This window comes from Sprattus sprattus, assembly GCF_963457725.1.
Source record: "Sprattus sprattus genome assembly, chromosome: 8".
Lineage (NCBI taxonomy): Eukaryota > Metazoa > Chordata > Actinopteri > Clupeiformes > Clupeidae > Sprattus > Sprattus sprattus.
In genome coordinates, this window is record NC_137927.1 from 2110423 (window position 1) to 2134206 (window position 23784).

At 39.9% G+C, this 23784-nt stretch overlaps 1 protein-coding gene across 3 annotated transcripts in view; it reads right to left on the bottom strand.

Moving 5' to 3' along the window:
- Positions 1-23784, bottom strand: part of vps13c (vacuolar protein sorting 13 homolog C) — a 271108-nt gene that overhangs the window by 221555 nt on the left and 25769 nt on the right. For all 3 annotated transcript variants that reach the window (XM_080843884.1, XM_080843883.1, XM_080843882.1), the window contains exons 5-10: positions 12109-12210; positions 11594-11656; positions 849-958; positions 549-608; positions 369-428; positions 200-280 (exon numbers count right to left, since the gene is read on the bottom strand). In XM_080843884.1, coding sequence (XP_080700010.1) covers positions 200-280; positions 369-428; positions 549-608; positions 849-958; positions 11594-11656; positions 12109-12210 — 476 coding nt within the window. The remainder of the gene's footprint in view (positions 1-199; positions 281-368; positions 429-548; positions 609-848; positions 959-11593; positions 11657-12108; positions 12211-23784) is intronic.

Here is a 23784-nt window from a genome sequence, read left to right on the forward strand (position 1 = left end):
GTGTGTGTGTGTGTGTGTGTGTGATATGAAAATACCATACTGGCTTTCCCCGCTCCCAAAAAGGTTTTTGCTCCTAGTGAAAGACACTTGCACACTGACCACAACATGGTTCTATGACATTAAACGTAGAGAATAAAAAGCTCCCAGTATTCAACAGTGAGACGTGAAGTGAGAATGATGGATGTACGGGGTACACTACCACAATATCTTCCCATGACCCGGTGGACAGGGTAGGGCTGTTCACGTTCCAGTACATGCACAGGCAGTCCAAACGACCCAGCTGCAGGGAAAGGGAGGGGGTTGTTAAACAAAATGAAAATAAACATTTAAATCTCATTTGTTTGACCAATAATAATGTTTGCCTTCACCTTATAAAATATTTTGGAGGCTTCATCAAGGATACACGCCTTCCAATTCACATCTGTAGTCTGAAATGTAAAGAACACATTGCTCTTCCTAAGAACAGTTACATCACCATTAACCAACTTTTGCCAATTATCAGACACACACACACACACACACACACACACACACACACACACACACACCTGCAGACTCAGCTCTGCAAGAGTCACACCAATTGAGAGGGGCTTTTGTGGATTTGATACCTACATTAAAAGAGCAAAACAAATGAGTGTATAATACATAACACACTGGATAGTACACTCAATTGAATGTGTATATTACATAACACACTGGATAGTACACTTAATGTAATGTGTATATTACATAACACACTAGATAGTACACTTAATTTAGTGCATATTCCATAACACACTGGATAGTACATTTAATTGAGTGTATATAACATAATACACTGGATAGTAAACTTAATTCACACAACTCACATTATCTTCATATCTGATGTGGATGTTGGTGACTTTCACTTGTACGTTTTTGATGACCTGAGTGGCAAGTTTCTCTACAAATGAGTCTTTTTTCTCCTCTTGTGGATTCTCTGAAATGGAACAACTAGTTAAATGAAGTGTTTGCACATCATTTCAGTACAGCATTACTTTTTTCTGGATCATATGGAAATAACTAAAACAGCTTTCCAAATGAAAGCCCAATGCTCTCTTCAACTGTAGCCCAAAGAGTGACTATGGCTAAAGGTAGGGATGCTCCGATCTGATCGGCGCCGATCGTAATCGGCAGATATCCCCCTTATCGTTATCGATCTGAGTTCTCAAAACGGCCGATCAAACCGATCCGATCAGATTACTTAAAATCTGCGAGAACTACCATCAGAGACGTTTCAATAAAAGGTTAGAGACAGGCATTTCAGGCCGCTACTGGTAGAAAATGATTATTTTAAAAAAAGAAGCTTGTGATTGGCTGTGTCTCCATGTTATGAAATTTCATTGGCCCCCGTTGTCGGTGGCGGGTAGGTCAAAGTCAAAATCGAGAGTCGAGACAAAATGGCTTCGCCGGTCTCGCAATTTTACAAGGTGTCGGAGAAAGATAATACGTTTGCAATTTGCAACGCCTGCTCCAAAGCAGTTCCCCGTGGAGGCAGATTAAATGGCATCACGGAGAAAGTTAAAGAGAAACTGTCATCTGGAGAGTTTAAAATGATACTAAACGAAGGGAAATCTACTGTATGGAGATATTTCTGCTAAGTAGACGATGCAGATTCTTATTAGGCTGTTGGATATGTCGGCGTGCTAAAAGATCTTCAATGGTAAGACTTGTCTGTTGTGCCTCCGTTGATGTAGCATAAAACGTGAGTTTTATTAAAAGCATACCGTGTGTAATGTGTAGCTATTTCATTCCGTTTGTTAACATTTCCTGCTGCCTGTCTCTGAACGTAGTTGGAGATTGCAGGGGAGTACAATGCTCCACGGCCGAAGTAGATTACATGTTTTTAACTTCGGGGTTAAGTCCCTTTCCTTTACGTCTGCTGCTGGTTAGTAAACAGACAGCAGAAAAGGTTAACAAACGGGATGAAATAGCTACACACGCTATGCTTTAATAAAACTCACATACTGGTTAACACTTGTTACAGCACATTAATGTTTGTCGCTACATCCAAATTATGAGTCACCGTTGTCCCTCCTTTTAAAGGAGCCGCACCATTTTACTTAACGTTCTCGCAATGTGAATCATTTAATTTAAATATGCTTATTGGCCTTATTGTGTACGCTTGTGCGTTTAACAGCGCTTGTTTGTGAGAGAGAGCATTTAACTGTTGATGCCCCAGTTTAATAAAGCCAGGATATTCTTAAAAAAACGAACGTCAATGTGGCATTAGTACTATGAATGAACAGTTGAGAAATTGATTACGTCGGGCTCGGTTCGGATTTTTTAAAGGCAGGTTGACTCCTAAAAATGCTGAGATGCTTATATTTATCAAGGCAAATCTGCCAGTGATGCTGCTTAATCAGAAGTAAGGTTTGAATACTCTACTCTATTCCCGGGAAAGCTACTTTTAAGTTCCAAGAGCGTCTAGACAGTGGCGTGTTGCATATGTGCTTCTATTGTTGTGATATTCATTTAAAGATTTATATTTTTATTATTAATAATATTTATTATTATTTTCACATTTTATAGAAAGTGAGATCTTCTACACTGGAATGTTGCACGTTCCCTGCAATAAAGTTGATGGTTGTCAATTCATGATACTCTCTCCTCTTGTTATTTAAATACTTAAAATACAATACCAATGTTGTTAAGAATAATTCATTTAATAAATGATGCTACACAATAAATAGATTGCTTCAATCGACACCGTGATCGGTGATCGGTTTTATCGGATCGGCAGATACTGATTTCAGTGATCGGTGATCGGCACCAAAAAACCTGATCGGAGCATCTCTAGCTAAAGGGTTCCAAAAGTCACACATGCAGACTCGTAAGTATGGCTGCCATGTCTCTATGTATGTAATGGTAGTATGGCTGCCATGTCTCTGTCTCTATGTCTGTAATGTAAGTATGGCTGCCATGTCTCTCTGTCTCTATGTCTGTTATGTAAGTATGGCTGTCATGTCTCTCTGTCTCTATGTCTGTTATGTTAGTATGGCTGCCATGTCTCTATCTCTGTAATGTAAGTATGGCTGCCATGTCTCTATGTCTCTATGTTTGTAATGTTAGTAAGGCTGCCATGTCTCTCTGTCTCTATGTCTGTTATGTTAGTATGGCTACCATGTCTCTGTCTCTATGTCTGTTATGTAAGTATGGCTGCCATGTCTCTCTGTCTATGTCTGTAATGTAAGTATGGCTGTCATGTCTCTATGTCTCTATGTCTGTAATGTTAGTATGCCTGCCATGTCTCCTGAGCTATATAGTTAGTATTGCTCACATGTCTCTATGTCTCTATGTATGTAATGTTAGTATGGCTGCCATGTCTCTATGTCTCTATGTCTGTAATGTTAGTATGGCTGCCATGTCTCTATGTCTGTAATTTTAGTATGGCTGCCATGTCTCTATGTCTGTAATGTAAGTATGGCTGACATGTTAGTATGGCTGCCATGTCTGTCTGTCTCTATGTCTGTAATGTTAGTATGGCTGCCATGTCTCTATGTCTGTTATGTTAGTATGGCTGCCATGTCTCTATGTCTCTATGTCTGTTATGTTAGTATGGCTGACATGTCTCTCTGTCTGTAATGTTAGTATGTCTGACATGTCTCTCTGTCTCTGGAGCTGTATAGCCATTCAGCTCAAGAATGGAAAAGAGTTTCTTGTCCCATCCTTAAAAATCAGTCATACTCACATAGGCACAGGATCAAGAGCCCACCCCACTCAAGCACACACACGTACACAGGCATAACACACACACGTACACAGGCATCACACACTCAAGCACACACACACGTACACAGGCATCACACACTCAAGCACACACACATGTAAACAGGCTTCACACACACACACACACACACACACACACACACTAAAACACAAACATGTACACAGGCAACACACTCACACTCAAACACACACACGTACACAGGCATAACACACACACGTACACAGGCATAACACAAACACTCAAACACGTACACATGCATAACACACACACTCAAACACACAGACGTACATAGGGCCAATAGTTTTCCGCGTCAAAAAAAAGCAAATTCCGTGTCACGTTTTTGGTAATTCCGTGATTCCGCGTCAAAAAAATAAAAACAGCCGTATAATGCCTTTCTGCACGTTAACTGTATCAAAAACTCTGTTGATAGTGATGTTGCCTAGCAACGCTGTTTGCGTGCGTGCAGCACCCACAGTTAAGATACTGTCGAGTTCAGTTTGTCGCTAAGTAGTTGACCATACTGTGCCTTATACATTTCCAATGCTTAAATCATCATTGTTCGACCTGTATGTGAGGCATTATGTGCATACTTAATGAAAGTAAGGGTTTTCATGAAGTTGCTTCTGTAATAGAGCGTGTATTAAATACCAAATTTTGGGCTACCTGCTCGTGCTATTAGTAGTGATTAGCATGATGCTAAGCGGAGATTTAGCTATGTTCTGTTCTTGTGTTGATACGCTGTAATAAAGATGGGTTCAATCCTGTTAAGATTTCGACTGGATGAGATATGAATGACATCCATGTTGCCTAGTGTAATGTCCACTATTATATGTATCTAGTAATATTAGTTGTGTAATTGTTATTGTGTAGCAATAAGTCATGGTAATGTAATTCAGTGCAGTGCTAATTAGTCCCCATAAATTAGACTGCTTGGTAACTCAGTGAATAATACGTGCCCTTCTTAGATTGTTGTTTGCCAGCCATCAACACAACAGAAGACTTAACATTTTTAGTTTTTAATGCGATTGGGAAGATGAGCAAATGAACGTGACTACCCTTGAAAAGGGGGGCGTGGCCGGAGCAGAGTTCAGCGCAGACGTGACATTTTCTGACCGCTTTTGTTCTTTAATTAATGTTTGTTCATTGTTGCGATCGTTGTTGTGTTTATTTGAAAGACTTTCAGTCTTACAGGGTAAAATACAGGGGGTTTTGGGCGATTTTGATGCACAAAATTATGTTTCCGTTTGAAAAGTTGCAATTCCGTTTTCAGTGGTCCATTCCGTTTCAGATGGTCCATTCCGCGTATTCCGTCCGTTTTCCGTTTTTGCGGAAAACTATTGGCCCTACGTACACAGGCATCACACACTCAAGCACACACCTAAAAACAGGCATCACGCATCACGCATCACACACACACACACACAACACACACACACACACACACACACACAACACACACAAACTCAAACATACACAAGTACACAGGCATAACAGACACACTCAAACACAAACATGTACAAAGGCATAACACACACACACACACACACACACACACACACACAACACACACAAACTCAAACATACACACGTACACAGGCATAACACACACACTCAAACACAAACATGTACAAAGGCATAACACACACTCAAACACATACATGTACACAGGCATAACACACACACTCAAACACGCATACGAAGAGAGGCATAACACAAACACTCAAACACTGACACGTACACAGGCATAACACACACACACACACACTGACATACCTGACTTTTTTTTGGTGTGTTTACATTTCCTAAAGGTCTTTTTATGTTTTTTATGTTTTTGTCCTTTAGCATGTAGAGCACACGTGAGAAAAGAGGTCAGAATTAGTGAAGACCTGAAGACACACACTCTAGAGATGAATGAGTGAAGACACACACTCTATAGATGAATGAGTGAAGACCTGAAGACACACACTCTACAGATGAATGAGTGAAGACACACACTCTATAGATGAATGGGTGAAGGCAGACACTCTTCAGATGAATGAGTGAAGAAACACACTCTTCAGATGAATGAGTGAAGAAACACAATCTACAGATGAATGAGTGAAGACCTGAAGACACACACTCTACAGATGAATGAGTGAAGACACACACTCTATAGATGAATGGGTGAAGACCTGAAGACACACACTCTATAGATGAATGAGTGAAGACCTGAAGACACACACTCTACAGATGAATGAGTGAAGACACACACTCTATAGATGAATGGGTGAAGGCCTGAAGACACACACTCTACAGATGAATGAGTGAAGACACACACTCTACAGATGAATGAGTGAAGACACACACTCTATAGATGAATGGGTGAAGACCTGAAGACACACACTCTATAGATGAATGAGTGAAGACCTGAAGACACACACTCTACAGATGAATGAGTGAAGACACACACTCTATAGATGAATGGGTGAAGGCAGACACTCTTCAGATGAATGAGTGAAGAAACACACTCTTCAGATGAATGAGTGAAGAAACACACTCTACAGATGAATGAGTGAAGACACACACTCTTCAGATGAATGAGTGAAGACACACACTCTAGAAATGAATGAGTGAAGACACACACTCTACAGATGAATGAGTGAAGACACACACTCTTCAGATGAATGAGTGAAGACACACACTCTACAGGTGAATGAGTGAAGACACACACTCTTCAGATGAATGAGTGAAGACACGCACTCTACAGATGAATGAGTGAAGACCTGAAGACACACACTCTATAGATGAATGGGTGAAGGCACACACTCTTCAGATGAATGAATGAAGAAACACACTCTATAGATGAATGACTCAAGACACACAATCTACAGGTGAATGAGTGAAGACCTGAAGACACACACTCTACAGATGAATGAGTGAAGACACACACTCTACAGATGAATGAGTGAAGACACACAATCTACAGGTGAATGATTGAAGGCACACACTCTATAGATGAATGAGTGAAGACACACACTCTATAGATGAATGAGTGAACACACACTCTACAGATGAATGAGTGAAGACCTGAAGACACACACACTCTACAGATGAATGAGTGAAGACACACACTCTTCGGCTGAATGAGTGAAGACACACAATCTACAGGTGAATGATTGAAGGCACACACTCTATAGATGAATGAGTGAAGACACACACTCTATAGATGAATGAGTGAACACACACTCTACAGATGAATGAGTGAAGACCTGAAGACACACACACTCTACAGATGAATGAGTGGAGACACACACTCTTCGGCTGAATGAGTGAAGACACACAATCTACAGGTGAATGAGTGAAGGCACACACTCTATAGATGAATGAGTGAAGACACACACTCTATAGGTGAATGAGTGAAGACACACACTCTATAGATGAATGAGTGAAGACCTGATGACACACACTCTACAGATGTACACACACTCTAGAGATGAATGAGTGAAGACACACACTCTACAGATGAATGAGTGAAGACCTTAAGACACACACTCTATAGATGAATGAGTGAAGACCTGATGACAAACACTCTACAGATGTACACACACTCTAGAGATGAATGAGTGAAGACACACACTCTACAGATGAATGAGTGAAGACACACACTCTATAGATGAATGAGTGAAGACACACACTCTTCAGATGAATGAGTGCAGAAACACACTCTATAGATGAATGACTCAAGACACACACTCTACAGGTGAATGAGTGAAGGCAAACACTCTATAGATGAATAAGTAAAGACACACACTCTATAGGTAAATGAGTGAAGACACACACTCTATAGGTTAATGAGTGAAGACCTGATGACACACACTCTACAGATGTACACACACTCTAGAGATGAATGAGTGAAGACCTTAAGACACACACTCTATAGATGAATGAGTGAAGACCTGATGACACACACTCTACAGATGTACACACACTCTAGAGATGAATGAGTGAAGACACACACTCTACAGATGAATGAGTGAAGACCTTAAGACACACACTCTACAGATGAATGAGTGAAGACCTTAAGACACACACTCTACAGATGAATGAGTGAAGACACACAACTCTATAGATGAATGAGTGAAGACACACACTCTATAGATGAATGACTCAAGACACACACTCTACAGGTGAATGAGTGAAGGCAAACACTCTATAGATGAATGAGTAAAGACACACACTCTATAGGTGAATGAGTGAAGACACACACTCTATAGGTGAATGAGTGAAGACACACACTCTATATATGAATGAGTGAAGACCTGATGACACACACTCTACAGATGTACACACACTCTAGAGATGAATGAGTGAAGACACACACTCTACAGATGAATGAGTGAAGACCTGAAGACACACACTCTACAGATGAACGAGTGAAGACACACACTCTATAGGTGAATGAGTGAAGACACACACTCTATAGGTGAATGAGTGAAGACACACACTCTATATATGAATGAGTGAAGACCTGATGACACACACTCTACAGATGTACACACACTCTAGAGATGAATTAGTGAAGAAACACACTCGAAAGATGAATGAGTGAAGACACACACTCTACAGATGAACGAGTGAAGACACACACTCTAGAGATGAATTAGTGAAGAAACACACTCGAAAGATGAATGAGTGAAGACACACACTCTACAGATGAACGAGTGAAGACACACACTCTAGAGATGAATTAGTGAAGAAACACACTCGAAAGATGAATGAGTGAAGACACACACTCTAGAGATAAATGAGTGAAGACACACACTCTTCAGATGAATGAGTGAAGAAACACACACTAGAGATGAATGAGTGAAGACACTCACTCTTCAGATGAATGAGTCAAGACACACACTCTACAGGTGAATGAGTCAAGACACACACTCTACAGGTGAATGAGTGAAGACACACACTCTATATGTGAATGAGTGAAGACACACACTCTATAGATGAATGAGTGAATACCTGATGGCACACACTCTACAAATGAATGCCAGTTTGACAGAAATTACAACTGAAATATAATAGCAATAAAGAAAAGGAGAAAAAGAAATATAAGTGAGACAATAACACAGCCTGATAGAAAAAGACCTTCAAAATCCTGTGCAATTTCTAAAATTACAAATACCGACTTCTTTTTAAAGCCATACCTCTGAGAGAAAGAAAGGAAAGATTTATTATCCATCCAACATGTTATAGGACAGTCAAAACGTTCTATCGTAGGCCAAAGTGTTAGCGTCCACATAATTCCATAGGTTAAAATATGCAATGGGCGGCTGCTGCTTACGGCTGCATCTTCACATTTGTCTAGTCTAGTTGTGAGTACATCACAAATATGATTAGAATGATGCCAACTGAAGGGTCCATTTGATGATGTAATAATGAACAAGTGATCATTATGGATGGCATTGCATTCTCAGTCTAGTGATGAATGCCTAATTCTAGTTCTAGTGATTTCTAGATCTGTATGGTATGGAAAACTCACTCCTCGAAGGGTTAAGTTCTGTTCCCACAGAAATGGTCTTTTCAAATCTCAAAGTATATAATCATCTCAAAACAATGTGCTTCAAAATCTAAATAATATTAATTAGTGTGTTAGTAATCATTTTTATTAGGGTTAGATAACTTTTTAAAAACTTCTACTGCTTTATGGGCACCAAATGTTTTCAGCTTTCGGTTGCTAAGAGGACTTGATTGAGTGTTACCACAATATTTGAAGTGTCAAACCCTGTCCTTACTGCAAGTGACCATAGGCGGAGTGCATCCCAATACAATGTTGCTGTCCACATGGCAACTGTTTTATCATGCTATAGAACATCTTGAAACGTTTGACAATTCTGCTGGGAGAACATGTCAGTCAAAAAATAGAGACAGGGCGTCCATCAATGCTTGGATAGAAAATGGCATCACGATGCACCACTCTTTGATGCTAGTTAGGACATAACAATGGCTAGTTGTCATTGATACTCTCGCATGTCTCTTTCAGTCACAACACAGCAGTCACATGCAGTCACATACAGTCACATGCAGTCACATGCAGTCACATGCAGTCACAGCAAGCAAGGCAAGCAGTACTTTACCAGTTGAAGCTCAAAATTAGACATAAATGTACCAGAGGTGCATCAAAGGTGAATGCTAAATCTTTAAAAAGCTTCTTCTCGTACAGGACCTGATATTGCCTGTTTTAATTAATCTTGAAATGTACTGCCCTCTAATGACTGAAGTAGGCTATTGTCTCTGGAAGATAGATTGTACACCATCCATTGTGCCCCTCATTTTGTCTGGTTGCGGCCAGTCTGGTTGACAAAGACTGAAGCTCGAGGGGGAGCGTCATGCCCACACGCCCATTAAGGATCATCCTGGGATCTGTGATGAGTGATAAGCTATACCTACAGTGTGCTCTGGACCCAGCTTCCACTATTCTGAGATCAGTTTTTTCAAACATTGTTATACAGATGCACAGATGCGTGTGAAAACGATACTTTCGCATTCGAAAAGTATTTGAATTTTTTCCTCAACCTAACCCTAGAGGCAAATACATTACACTTTGTAATTTGTTTCATTCATCATCTTGGTCAACAGCTTTTTATACCTTCCATTTAAGAAAAGTTATTCTACTAAAATACAGTTCTACTAAAATTGTATTCATTTATCGCCATGGTCAAAGCACATTGTGGCAGGGTGGTAGGCTATATTGTGGAACAACTAAGCAATCCCTTTTGCAAATGGAAAGTGTCATGAGAAGGCCTTTATCAGAGAAGGCTATTAATTCCAGCCCTGGCAGGTTTCAAGCCTAGGTTACATAGATGTAGGCTGTACCCAATACTTTCAAGGTTTATGGATTTCTTTGTCGGTCATGATAGTATGACTGTAGTACATTCTTAGACTTCACAAATGGAAGTGGAAGTTATTGCCTTCAGAACTAAGCTACACGCTAGTTTAGGTTGTTGTTTATAAGTATGCAACTAATTACTTGGCATACATCTCCATGCATCATATGAATACAATATCAATGCTTAAGAGCGGACATTAGCATACTTATGAATCAATGGCTACATACCACTGAACTGAAGAGAGCGCTTAAGAGCTGACATTAGCATACTTATGATTGGCTACATACCCCTGGACTGGAGAGACACTTACATTACAATACTTATGATTGGCTACGTACCACTGGACTGAAGAGAGCGCTTAAGAGCTGACATTAGCATACTTATGATTGGCTACATACCACTGGACTGAAGAGAACGCTTAAGAGCTGACATTAGCATACTTATGATTGGCTACATACCCCTGGACTGTACAGAGTGGAGCAGCTTCACTGTCAAACTCCAGTTAACATGGGGCAAGTTGAACCACAAGACCACTTTTTTGGGGACCCCATATTTTGTTGTCTATGTGTTAGGCAAACTGCCAAAGCTTCAACTGATTACACATATCCTGAACTTGTGTTGTATGCATTTGTTGTATTTCTGTTTCATATTCCCTTTGCTTTTACATCATGCTGGAGGACTAATCCACGTGCCAATTAACTGATGCTAGGCAGCAATTAAGTAAGTGAGTGCCGTTTCATCTAAGCAAGCCTTGTATTTGTGTTTTATTTGCCATATAGGGCTTGAGGCCTGTAGCATTTACCTATGATATCTGTAGCCTGCTAATGTACAAAGCATTTTCATGAATAAACTTTTTTTCATCAATAACACAACATGTACAAACTGTTCAACAATGTGACTGTGTGCCACTGTTGGCTGCATACAGGTGAAACACTGGGTTGCCAAGCAAGGTAGAGCATAACATTCACTGAAAACCTACCCAAGGGAGAGTCTTTGTACACATAATTTTCCAAATTAAGCAAGATCTCTCCATGCGGAGGGTCTGCATCCCGCAGCATGATTAATGAGGGATAAATAGAGGGTAACAGGTGAGGGGAAGAGGAAACATGAGTGGGTAGAAAACAGTTCATTTAATAGAGGAGAGTGTGTATATGGGTGTGTGTGTGTGTGTTTGTGTGTGTGGGGGGATCACCTCTATGTCAATTTAATAGAGGAGAGTGTATATGTGTGCGGATCACCGCTAGGTACATGTAATAGAGGATAGAGTGTGTGTGTGTGTGTGTGTCTGTGTGCGGGCGTATTACCTCTATGTCGATTTAATAGAGGAGTGTGTGTGTGTATGTGTGCGTATCACCTCTATGTCCATTAACTAGAGGAAAGTGTGTGTGTGTGTGTGTGTATGTGTGCGGATCACCTCTATGTACATATAATAGAGGAGAGTGTGTGAATGTGGATGTGTGTGTGTGTGTGTGTGTGTGTATGTGTGCGAATCACCTCTATTTGCTGCAGTCTGAAGGGCATCAAAGATGCGCTGCAGTTCTTTCTGCTTAGCTTCTTGCGAATAGCGCTCCTCCTTCTCAGCATCATACTTAATGGCTAGAGAACATAGATAGCAAACATAGAAACACACAATAAAGACATACATTATTATATACATTATTACACGGCTCTTCTTAATGCTGTAGAATGCTCCATTCACTTGAATGGGGCTTCCCAACGTTCTGCGGTCAACTATTTTCCGATAACTGACCGTTGCTATGCAGTTAATGACCGCTGTCAAGGAAAGTGGCCTTTTTGCCTCTGATTCACATCTTTCGTAGCACTCCGCAAGTAGTACAGTAACTTATCAAGGGAGTTTCAGCGGACGGTTGAGCAGCTGTGTTCTAAAGAATGTTCAACTGTCTTTGAAGTTCAACGTCTTTGGCGAACTATTTCTCTGCTTTTTAACCTCACTACGTATAGTAACAAAAGCAAATACATTGTAAAAAGACACACTGTGTTAAGTATTTTTTTTAGTTTTAGCCGTATAATAAGCGGGATAATGTATAGAACGCCGGTCATTGTCGGGAAAATAAGCCCCTTCACGGTGAATCAACACCCCTTCGCTTCGCGTCGGGGTGCTGTTCGCCCTGTCGGGGCTTATTTTCCCGACAATGACCTGCGTTCTATACATTATCCCTTACTTAGTGATCACCAGGGGAGAACATAGATAGCAAACACAGAAACACAAATGGGCCCAGGTGACAATGGTGCTCAGTGTTTGGATTAGACGATGACTTTTGACAAAGTATTATCCACGGCACTTGCTCTGGGCGCTTATCTAAACACAAAACTGTATTTGTGAAAACAGACTTGCTGGGCGAACATGCGTTCCTCTGCCAATGCTCTCCATGGGGCAGACACATAGTATTGTAATTCACAGACAGTAACGCCAAGGGGAACCAACGGAAATACATCTAAAAGGTTTTTTGAAAGGCATTTTTAACAGCATGGAGGCCAATATTAAAATGCCTTTTGCAGCAATATCAGGTTTTCACAATATAATCAGAATGATAGACTGTACGCTTATTGAATTACTGGCACCAAGAGAGGAATATCAGTTTGATAATCGAAAAAAATATATATATACAGTACTGTGCAAAAGTTTTAGGCAGGTGTGAAAAAATGCTGTAAACTAAGAATGCTTTCAAAAATGGAAGTGTTAACAGTTTATTTTCATCAATTCTTCATAAATTAACAAAATGCAGTGAAGGAACAGAAGAAAATTCTAAATGAAATCAATATTTGGTGTGACCACCCTTTGCCTTCAAAATAGCATCAATTCTTCCAGATACACTTGCGCAGTTTTTGAAGGAACACGGCTGGTAAATTGTTCCAAACATCTTAGAGAACTAACCACAGATCTTCTGTGGATGTAGGCTTCCTAAAATTCATCTGTCTCTTCATGTAAACCCAGACAGACTCGATGATGTAGAGATTAGGGCTCTGTGGGGGTCATACCATCACTTGCAGGACTTTCTGTTCTTCTTTAAGCTGAAGATAGTTGTTAATGACATTGGCTGTATGTTTGGGGTTATGTTCCTGCTGCAGAATACATTTGGTGCCAATCATACGCCTCCCTGATGGTATTGCATGATGGATTAGTATCTGCCTGTATTTCTCAGCATTGAGGACACCATTCATCCTGACCAAATCTCCAACTCCACTTGCAGAAATGCAGCCCCAAACTGGAAAGGAACCTCTACCATGCTTCACTGTGGCCTGCAGACTCTCATTATTGTACCTCTCTCGAGCCTCCAGCGAACAAACTTCCTTCTTCTACAGCCAAATATTTTTAATTTTGACTCATCAGTCCAGAGCACCTTCTGCCATGTTTCTGCACCCTAGTTTCTATGTTTACGTGCTTAGTTCAGTCACTTGGCCTTGTTTCCTTGTCGGGGTAGAGCTTTTTGGCTGCAACTCTTCCATGAAGACCACTTCTGGCCAGACTTCCCCGGACAGTAAATGTCTGTACCTGGGTACCACTGGTTTCTGCCCGTTCTGAGCTGATGCCACTGCTTGAAATCTTCCGATTTCGAAGGTAAATAAGCTTGATGTGTTTTTCATCAGCTGCATTAAGTTTCCTTGGCTGAACACTGCGTCTACGATCCACAACGTCTTCTTCAAAAGAGCTGGAACTGCACATTTTGAAACCTCTGTCTGCTTTGAAATCTTTGTCTGGGAGAGACCCTGCTGATGCAGTATAACTACGTACTGTATATATAATATATATATATTTGAGTATAATATTATAATTCAATCTTTCATTTAACAAAACACTCCAAAAACCTGTCTTTGCTTTGTCATTGTAGAGTATTGTAGTGAAGGTTGATGAGAAACAAAATGAATTGAACACATTTTAAGAAGAACAAACATTGAATGGCACTGATAACTTTCTGAATGCACTTTATACCCACACACTCTTTTGTTCAAAAGTTTGCAATCACTAAAAAGAACATCTCCTCCATTCAAATGAGCACAACTTGATCAGAGTTATAGTGTATTACTGCTGGAAATAACTGATTTGGAATGGAATATCCATATGGACATTAAAGCCCCATTTTCTGCTAGAACTTAAGAAAGAATTTATAAAAAAAATATTTAAATTTTTTTTAATTCCATTTATTTTATTATTTTAACCCTCTAGATCAGTGACCCCCAACCACCGGGCCACGGCCCGGTACCGGTCCGTGAGGCATTTGTTACCGGGCCGCACAGAAAGAATAAATAATTTATATCAATTCCGCTGTATTAATTATTAGCGTCTGAAAGGTGTTTTATTTTGAAAAACGACCGGATTTTCCCGGACGTCACATTCGCCTGTGCCTTTTGTCACGTCAAGACGCTTGTCTCGTTCAAGTGATACGTCACTCAAATAAGCCCACAAACTAGCGAAAATTATTAAAAAAAAAAAAAAAAACCATCTTTGGAGAGCTTCTTTGCAAAGGTGAAAAGGCCAACTAAGGAGCCAGAAGAGGAGCCTACGACCTCAAAAAAAGAAAGCTTCTTTCAACAGACAATACCATGAGTCATACTTAAAATACGGGTTTATCGCAACAGGTGATTCTCACGCACCAATTCCGCTCTGTTTAATATGTGGCGACAAGCTAGCACCAATGAATCCTTTAAAACTGCTTCGGCACATGGAGACCAAGCACTGATTCAGAGTTTTGGTGAGTTGTATTTTTCATGCACTTAACGTTCGTAATACAATGGTGTTGGCAGCAAATTAACTCCACCTAACGTTAATGTTAGCTTTTGTGTATGAGCAGACCGGGCTTCATTCTATCAAATTCGCGCTTGCCTCACGGGTGCAATTGAATGATTCACATCAATATGAATGGATGACGTGTAAAATGACACCTTGAAGCCGGTCCGTGAAAAAAATCCCTACATTAAACCGGTCCGTGGTGCAAAAAAGGTTGGGGACCCCTGCTCTAGATCCCATAACGGCCGCCGACGGCCTGCTTGTATTCTCCCATAGCGGACGCGGCCGGCCGTAACTTTTAAAGACAAAGTGTTTATACTACAACATTAATATATGAAAAAATACCCCGCTAATGGATAGATTAACATCTTACTTTTATTTTGAAACCGGAAACTGGATATGCTGTCATTGGCTTTTCTGAAGTATTTGCTAACTAAACCTCGCTACTGACAGATCGCCTGAAGATTACAGTGTCTCTTGGAGTAAAGGCTAGAACGATCCTGTTTGAGAAGTAAAAAATAAAAAACCGTATTCAAAATAGAAATATATAAGTTTCCTCCTGTTTTTTTCTGACTAGCTAACTCGCCAGTAACGTCTCCGTATGGCAGTCACTGAGAAGTGTTGGTTTACAACTAGCACTAGCCTCATCGTAGACATAGACAAAAGTCATAGCTAGATCAGTGATGTTTGAATGGATTGTAAACCCATGACTTTTATTGGCAGAGATATGTAACATTTTATAATTGGTCTTTGAGGGACGTTCAGTAAAGCTAATTTTCACGTTACCTCACTTGTGGAAATGGCAGTCAATTGACCGATCGCCAGGGCTCCGCCCCCTAGTTATTGTTGCTACGTCCGACAAAATTCACGGAACTGTCCACCTAAAAGCCATGGTGAGCCAAGCACTATAACTGTCAGTATGAGTGATGATTTTTGGAGTAAAACCTCCGCGGTATCCTCCTGATCAAGCCAAAAGGGACTGCAATATGCAGTGGAAGGATATATCCAAAATATTAAGATCAACAACGAAGTGGACACAACAATAATTGAAGCAAAGGCATACAGGTCTCAATAAAAAAAATAAAAAAATAGAAACCCTACGACCTCATCATTAAAAATGCAACCAGCACAACCTTGTAGACTAGTCATATTATTTCACCACTGGGTAAGATCTGTATATAATCTTTCAAGCTAGCTAATAACCTCCAAAAGATTATTTATTCTTATTATTTATTCCGTCTCTGGCGAGAGACTGGAGGTATGTAGCTAGCTAGGATGGTGACTATCTTAGCTAGCGATGTTGATGTTACCGTCAGTAAAACCTTTTGTAAAATTGCACGCTGAGCTATCAAAGCTGGCGATTACGAACGCCAGCAGCATACATACAAAGTGTTTGTTAAAAGTTCTGTTCAATGTTGTATCAAGCATAAATACAAACTCTGCGTGCAATTATACAGACAGTGACATTGACATTTAGACGGTCACATACATGAACATTTACATTTTTAACATGAACACTTTAGTTGGAGAGACTAGTTAAGTTCTTTTAGTGGTAATAATACAAGTATTCATGAACCATAACTGTTTGGGGATTTTCTCTCAACTAGATAGTTAGCCATCAAACCTAGCGATAGCTAGCTGGCAGCAAGCAGCTTAATTTTACTTTGGAGCAGACATATGTGTATTTTGCGATATATTGAGTTGGGCGTGGGGTGACCACACTGTTTAATCCACAGCTGGCACCTTTGCGCCTGTGTTTTGGGCTTTGGGGAAGCGGAAAAAAACGACGTATCCCTCTAATCTCTCAGGGTACCTTATGTCATACCTACAAGTCCCGTAGGCACACTGTTTAACCATGCTGCTCAGACCTCAAAGTTGTCGGACTCTCTTCCCTTTGTAGCGGTTGCTAAGGTATGATTGGACAAGGGCCGTTCTAGGGAGGAGTTTCGCGATCTGTCAATTTGTGACTTTCGCAACCTGCGAAGGAAGCACCCGTGTCTGTGGGTGAGAGCTATTATTTGCACAAATAAACAACGTGGGTAATCGGCTGTGTTTTCTGGTTTTCAGAAGAAATGTCCTAAAATTTGTATCGTCATCTCAATTTCCATGACCAGTTTGCCAGCTAACTTGCTAGCTATCTACATTGACTGAGGTAACGTTAGTCTGAGGAGTTTGTCTGGAGTTGGTTGATAGCCAGCTATTGACTCAGCCTCATCACTTCCTAAACTGATCAGATTTAGATAAATAACATGTATAGTAAAAAAAACTTTGGCTCTACTAGTATTTCAAATCCCTCCTTTGTTTTGAGCTGTAAGCTTATGGTAACAACAGTAGCTAAATACTGAGCTAAGCTAAATCAATAGCAAGGTCATCATTGAATATTGAAAACCTCATATTGAAATGGTATTCAGCAGATTATTCGACAGCCAACTAGTAATATGTTGAGATGTTAAATTTTAAGCTTGTACAGCTTTTATGCTGTAGAAAAGCTAATCACAATGAAATCAGGACCAAGGTATAGGACATCACTACTACATAAAATGTATAGTAGATGTGATATAGCTTGTCCGTATGTAGCCTACACACTGGGATATTGAGCTGATGTTGTGACATAAAACAATTGACATAAAAATGGATGACTCACTAATGACTTCCACTGTGATGGCTTACAATAATAGGATAGTTTTTTTCTTTTATGTGTCAGGATGTCGGTTGTTCCAGCTCATCTGAGGGTAGAGAAGTGAGTGAGGGTGCTGTGGCAGCAAAGAGAAGTGAGGACATGGGGGGAGAGGAACAGCGAGAGGCCTGATGAGCGTAAGGAAGCTTCAGTAGGACATAGTAGGTTTCTCACTGACGGAATTGAAGATGAAAAGTTGTCAGCTTAGTGGTGGTGTTTGTATAGGTAGTCTGTCATTAGAGTCTGTAGTCTCTAGTAGTCTAGACATTAGACCCATTACTACCCTCTATCCCGAACCAAGATCAACTGCCAAACACCCCTCTATGCCTGTTTATACATTGAATGCTAAACAATATCCTTTCAGGAAGTCACAGAGACACCAAATCTTAATACCCCATCTGACAGGTTTCTTAGGCATACTGTTTCCAAAGTAACATGCCGTCAAATTTAATCATGGCCTCACCCACTGATAGATTTTTACATGGTCAAAGAAGTTTAAGGACATTTTCCTGGAGGACACACATTGCAGTTTTTTCCGATCACTTTTAAACTTGTGTCAATACCATGTTCACTTTTTCCAAACTCTTCACACAGTGGTCTGAACAGTCTGTAGTCTCTAGTAGTCTGACATTAGACCCATTACTACCCTCTATCCCGAACCAAGATCAACTGCCAAACACCCCTCTATGCCTGTTTATACATTGAATGCTAAACAATATCCTTTCAGGAAGTCACAGAGACACCAAATCTTAATACCCCATCTGACAGGTTTCTTAGGCATACTGTTTCCAAAGTAACATGCCGTCAAATTTAATCATGGCCTCACCCACTGATAGATTTTTACATGGTCAAAGAAGTTTAAGGACATTTTCCTGGAGGACACACATTGCAGTTTTTTCCGATCACTTTTAAACTTGTGTCAATACCATGTCAGGGGTTAAAGCAAAAAAAAATCCTGAGCCTGAACTTTTTTTTCTAGGCCTATGTGGGTGAGTGCGAAACAATCAAACAAAAAACAATCAAACAAAAAAACATTTAGAAATGAATGATGGCAGATTATGGTGGGACTTTTGAAACTGCAATCCCAAGAGGGTCAGCAATACTCCACCTCACTAGAATATGGTACTAACACATGATGATATCAAGTTTTGCTGCTAAGCTTTGTCCTTGGTTTGATTTAAGCTTTGATTTCAAGATGACCTACAACCACAAGGTGACATGTTATAAGGGTATGTGAAATTCAGTCAGTGAAAGAAGATTGGATTTGCAACCATTTCATTGAGGATATATGAAAAAGGACAGTGATTCACTTTTTAAACCGTTAAAGAGCAACAGTGAGCTGTAGAATGTAGTTTTGTATTGCAACATTTCCATAATGACTTCGTTCAGAAGAAATAATCGTATAATAAAATATACATCTTTTATTCTAGCATACAGTAGCCTAATTGCTGAGGCATTGGCTATATTCATGTTCCTGCCTGGCAAGTGTTGCGTTTTTACTGCGTTGTATCTTCAACAAAAAAACGAACGAGGACATTGTCCAGGTTCTTGTTGGTGGCTTCATCGACATTTAAGGAAAGCTTTAGCTTTTCCGAAATACGTCTTTTAAACTCTGGTGTTATGCCGTGTGTGTTAAAATAGCTGGCATGCTGATTGGATATTGACAGTTTAGTGAAAGCAATTTTGTCTTCAGCTATTTTTTTGGCATACATTCACCAGGGGTTGGGCGAGCTTGCCTGGATTGTGTTCTAAGATGAACGTACACGCATATTTTCAGGGCACATTAACGGTCAGTTATTGATGCCGGAACATCAGATGTGGTTGTTGCTCCCGGTAAAAGCGTTGTGTGTTGGATAGCACGAACAGCTGCTCTACGAATAAGTGGAAGCACTGGAAGCATCTTTTTCCCGCTAGTTGCATACAGTAGCTTTCTTGAGCACAACAAGAGAGCACCTGCTTCTCTTAACTTCTTACACCGGCTACCAAAAGGCTTACCGTCCTTCCCTATCTCTTCTATTCATGCCCAGCGCCATTTCTTTTTCAATCCTTCATCAACTAGGAGGGCATCTTCCCAAGTATTCTTGAACTTACTCTGCTTCGGTCTGACAGTATCTCTACTTTGGCATCTACGTAGGCAGAGCGATACAGAAAAGTCGGTGGTGAAAGCACATTTTCCCAAGACCCGCCCTAATCTACTTCTGATTGGCTAATTATGTTCTTTTGACAGCCTGAGAGTTGTGCTTTTTTCATATCATTGGCAGACGAACTCATAAACTCGAAAGTAATGGTGATGATAACGAGTTTTCAATATAAAAAAAAAATTATATTAGACTTTTTTCCCGCAGCCAAACGCTGCACGCCGGAAATCCGGCACGGTGCCGGAATACTTTAATCCCTGCCATGTTCACTTTTTCCAAACCTCAGCATATCCGTTAACTTTTGGTGCAAAATGCCAAAAGACTTCATACTCCACCCAAAAGTGAGATATGCTGCCGTAACTTTAGCAAATGTTCTCTCTCTCTCAGATTACAATGACCTAAAACAGGGGTCCCCAACCTTGCACCACGGACCGGTTTAATGTAGGATTTTTTTTCACGGACCGGCTTCAAGGTATCATTTTACACCTCTTATTAGTCACGTCATCCATTCATATTGATGTGAATCAATCAATTGCACCCGTGAGGCAAGCGCGAGTTTGATAGAATGAAGCCCGGTCTGCTCATACACTAAAGCTAACATTAACGTTAGGTGGAGTTAATTTGCGGCCAACACCATTGTATAACGAACGTTAAGTGCATGAAAAATACAACTCACCATATCTCTGAATCAGTGCTTGGTCTCAATGTGCCGATGCAGTTTTAAAGGCTTCATTGGCTCGTTTGCTAGCTTGTCACCACATATTAAACAGAGCGGACATGGTGCGTGAGAATCACCTGTTGCGATAAACCCGTATTTTAAGTATGACTCCTGGTATTGTCTGTTAAAAGAAGCTTTCTCTTTTGAAGGTCGTAGGCTCCTCTTTTGGCTCCTTAGTTGGCCTTTTCATCTTTGCAAAGAAGCTCTCCAAAGATGTTTGTTTTTTTTTACTAATTTTCGCTAGTTTGCAGGCTTATTTTTTGAGTGACGCATCATTAAACTTGACAAGCGTCTTGACGTGACAAAAGGCACAGGCGAATGTGACGTCCGGGAAAATCAGCGCGTTTTTCAAAATAAAACACCTTTCAGACGCTAATAATTAATACAGCGGAATTGTTATAAATGATTTATTCTTTCTGTGCGGCCCGGTAACAAATGCCTCACGGCCCGGTGGTTGGGGACCACTGACCTAAAAAACATATGCTAAATAACTTGAAGCATTGCAAATTGCATATACAGTATAACATGTTGCATTGCATCTTGGAAATACATCAATCCAAGCCAAGTATCTGAAGACAGTGTTCATATGTTCTTTTGCTTCTCACAAAAAAATGTAATTGCATTCTTCAATCACTGTCTTTCACTGGTAGCCCATGATTAACATTTAGAACAGTACTGTAATAGTGGAAACAACTCTTCAGGGACAGCTACATCTATGCTTGCTGAGATAGTAAGAAGTCTGCAAGAAGTCTGCAAGCCAAAAAAAACTAAATAATCTAAATAAACTTTCTGCTAAAGTAAGAACACTTTGTCTAATTCAAGCATATAACTTCATTTGTCTGTCCAAATACAGCATCTTTACATCTACAGTAATCTAAATTACTGTAAATTAGGATTTGAAATGAAAGTTAACTGTTTTGAGCAGAGTATCTAAACATCGGCAAAAAAATGCTGTACTTGCACAGCGTTTTGCCTGTAGTGAACATTGACGGAGACAGATGTCCATGAATTTCGGAAGAAGTGGTCATTGACTGCATTTCTATATAAGCAAAGGGGCAAGTATCCACAGTTTGGTTCACATAGTCTACTGGTATGCTCGATGGGTTAAGCGTTCAGGAATGTGTACATGGTATTGAGACGAGTGAAAATAAACAAAAAAACTAACTTTTCCGTTGGTTTGTACATACAAGTTTTGTGTGGCAAGATTGCCAGGTGTGATAAGTGGTACAGTGGTTAGTGTTGTTGGCTAACAAGTATCTGACCTGGGTTCAATTCCTGGGCAATGAAAGATGATAGTGTAAATCACTTTGGATAGACATGTTTGTTTTAGTTCCCTTTTTGGGTCACTTTGTCTCATTGATGGCCCATGACTTTCATATGCAGCAGTAATAGTGGGAAAATGTCTTCATTGACACCTACAGTACATCTATATTTTACATGTATGTACATTTCAACGCAAATGCTGTACTGCAGTATAGTTGGTAGCAAGGCTGCAAAACAAACAAAACAAAGATATAAACTAAATACATTTATGAATATCAGTAAAAACTAAATCATGTCAAGTGTTTAATTTAATTTGTCTGAAAATACAGCATCTTTCCATCTACAGTGATCTAAATTGTGTCTGGTTAAAAAACTAAAGTTAACTGTTTTGAACAGAGTATCTAAATATCTTGAAAAAAAATGCTGTAGTTGCATAGCATTTTGCTGGTGGTGAAACAGGTATGCTGCTGACTGAGACAGGTATCCATGAATTTTGGAAGTGGTCATTGACTGCATTTTGTATCTAAGCAATGGAAAAGTATCCCATTTAGTTAGTCTACTGCTGGATGTGTTAAGTGTTTTGAGAAAGAGTACATGGTATTGAACCAAGTGTGAAAATGATTGGAAAAAAACTGTAAGGGTCTCACTTTCTGAAGCTTGTCACCAGAGTCTGCTATCCCTGGGTTTGAACAGGGTAGGTATCTTCATAACAAATACTAATGAAATACATTAAGAATATATTAAATATAATAAGTACGTCTGCTGTACGGTTCAAAACTTATGAATTTGAACTTTAGGGTGTATGTAAAGCTTTGTATTTTAATATTTGTAGAAGTCCCTAATACATATTTGATATCATATTAACAAACAATGTATGCCCTTTCAAACAAAACAAACTTGTAATTGTAATTTTTCTTTTGTTTTCTAACTGTAACTGTTTGTTTACAGAATAACAAAAAATTAAGGAATTCTCAGTTTTTCGTGGGATTTTGCTGCAGTGTTCTAGAATTCTATTGGGGTATAGAGGAGCAAAGAAAAAGAAAACAGAGAAGTGGGGGTGGAGAGAGAGGGAGTTTTTTGGCATTTGAGAGAGGATTTACTATTGGTCCAACAACACCTCCTTCTCCATCAAACTCCATCACCATGCCATTCCCTGCAGCCAGCTACTTGACTGGAGCACATTCTGCCCTACAGCGAATGAGAGACCCAAGGCATTGCTCCGGAAGCTTGATTGATCTTCTGATGGTGTGGTCACTTTTGGTCTGCATTTGTTTATACAATAACACAAACATGCAGTGCCACGTATACAGCTTCAGTCTAGCCATGATTTCACACTGAAAGCCCCTTTTTGTTTAATAGCAAAAGCACCTACACTTAGCACTTACACTTAAGTCATGATAACATGTTTCCCACTAGTGCCAATGTTGTGCTGGACACTTGAGGCATAGACATAATCATACGGGGTGATCAATGGCTGCAAGTTGATTTATTTGGACAGGGATTTGATAAGTAGAAGACACATGAGTCATCATGCAAGCTTTAATAAAATGGAAATCAGAGATATGTCCTTCACCTTACCTTACTCAGTATCACCAATTAACTTCCCAAAAAAGTCTGTGATTGTTCA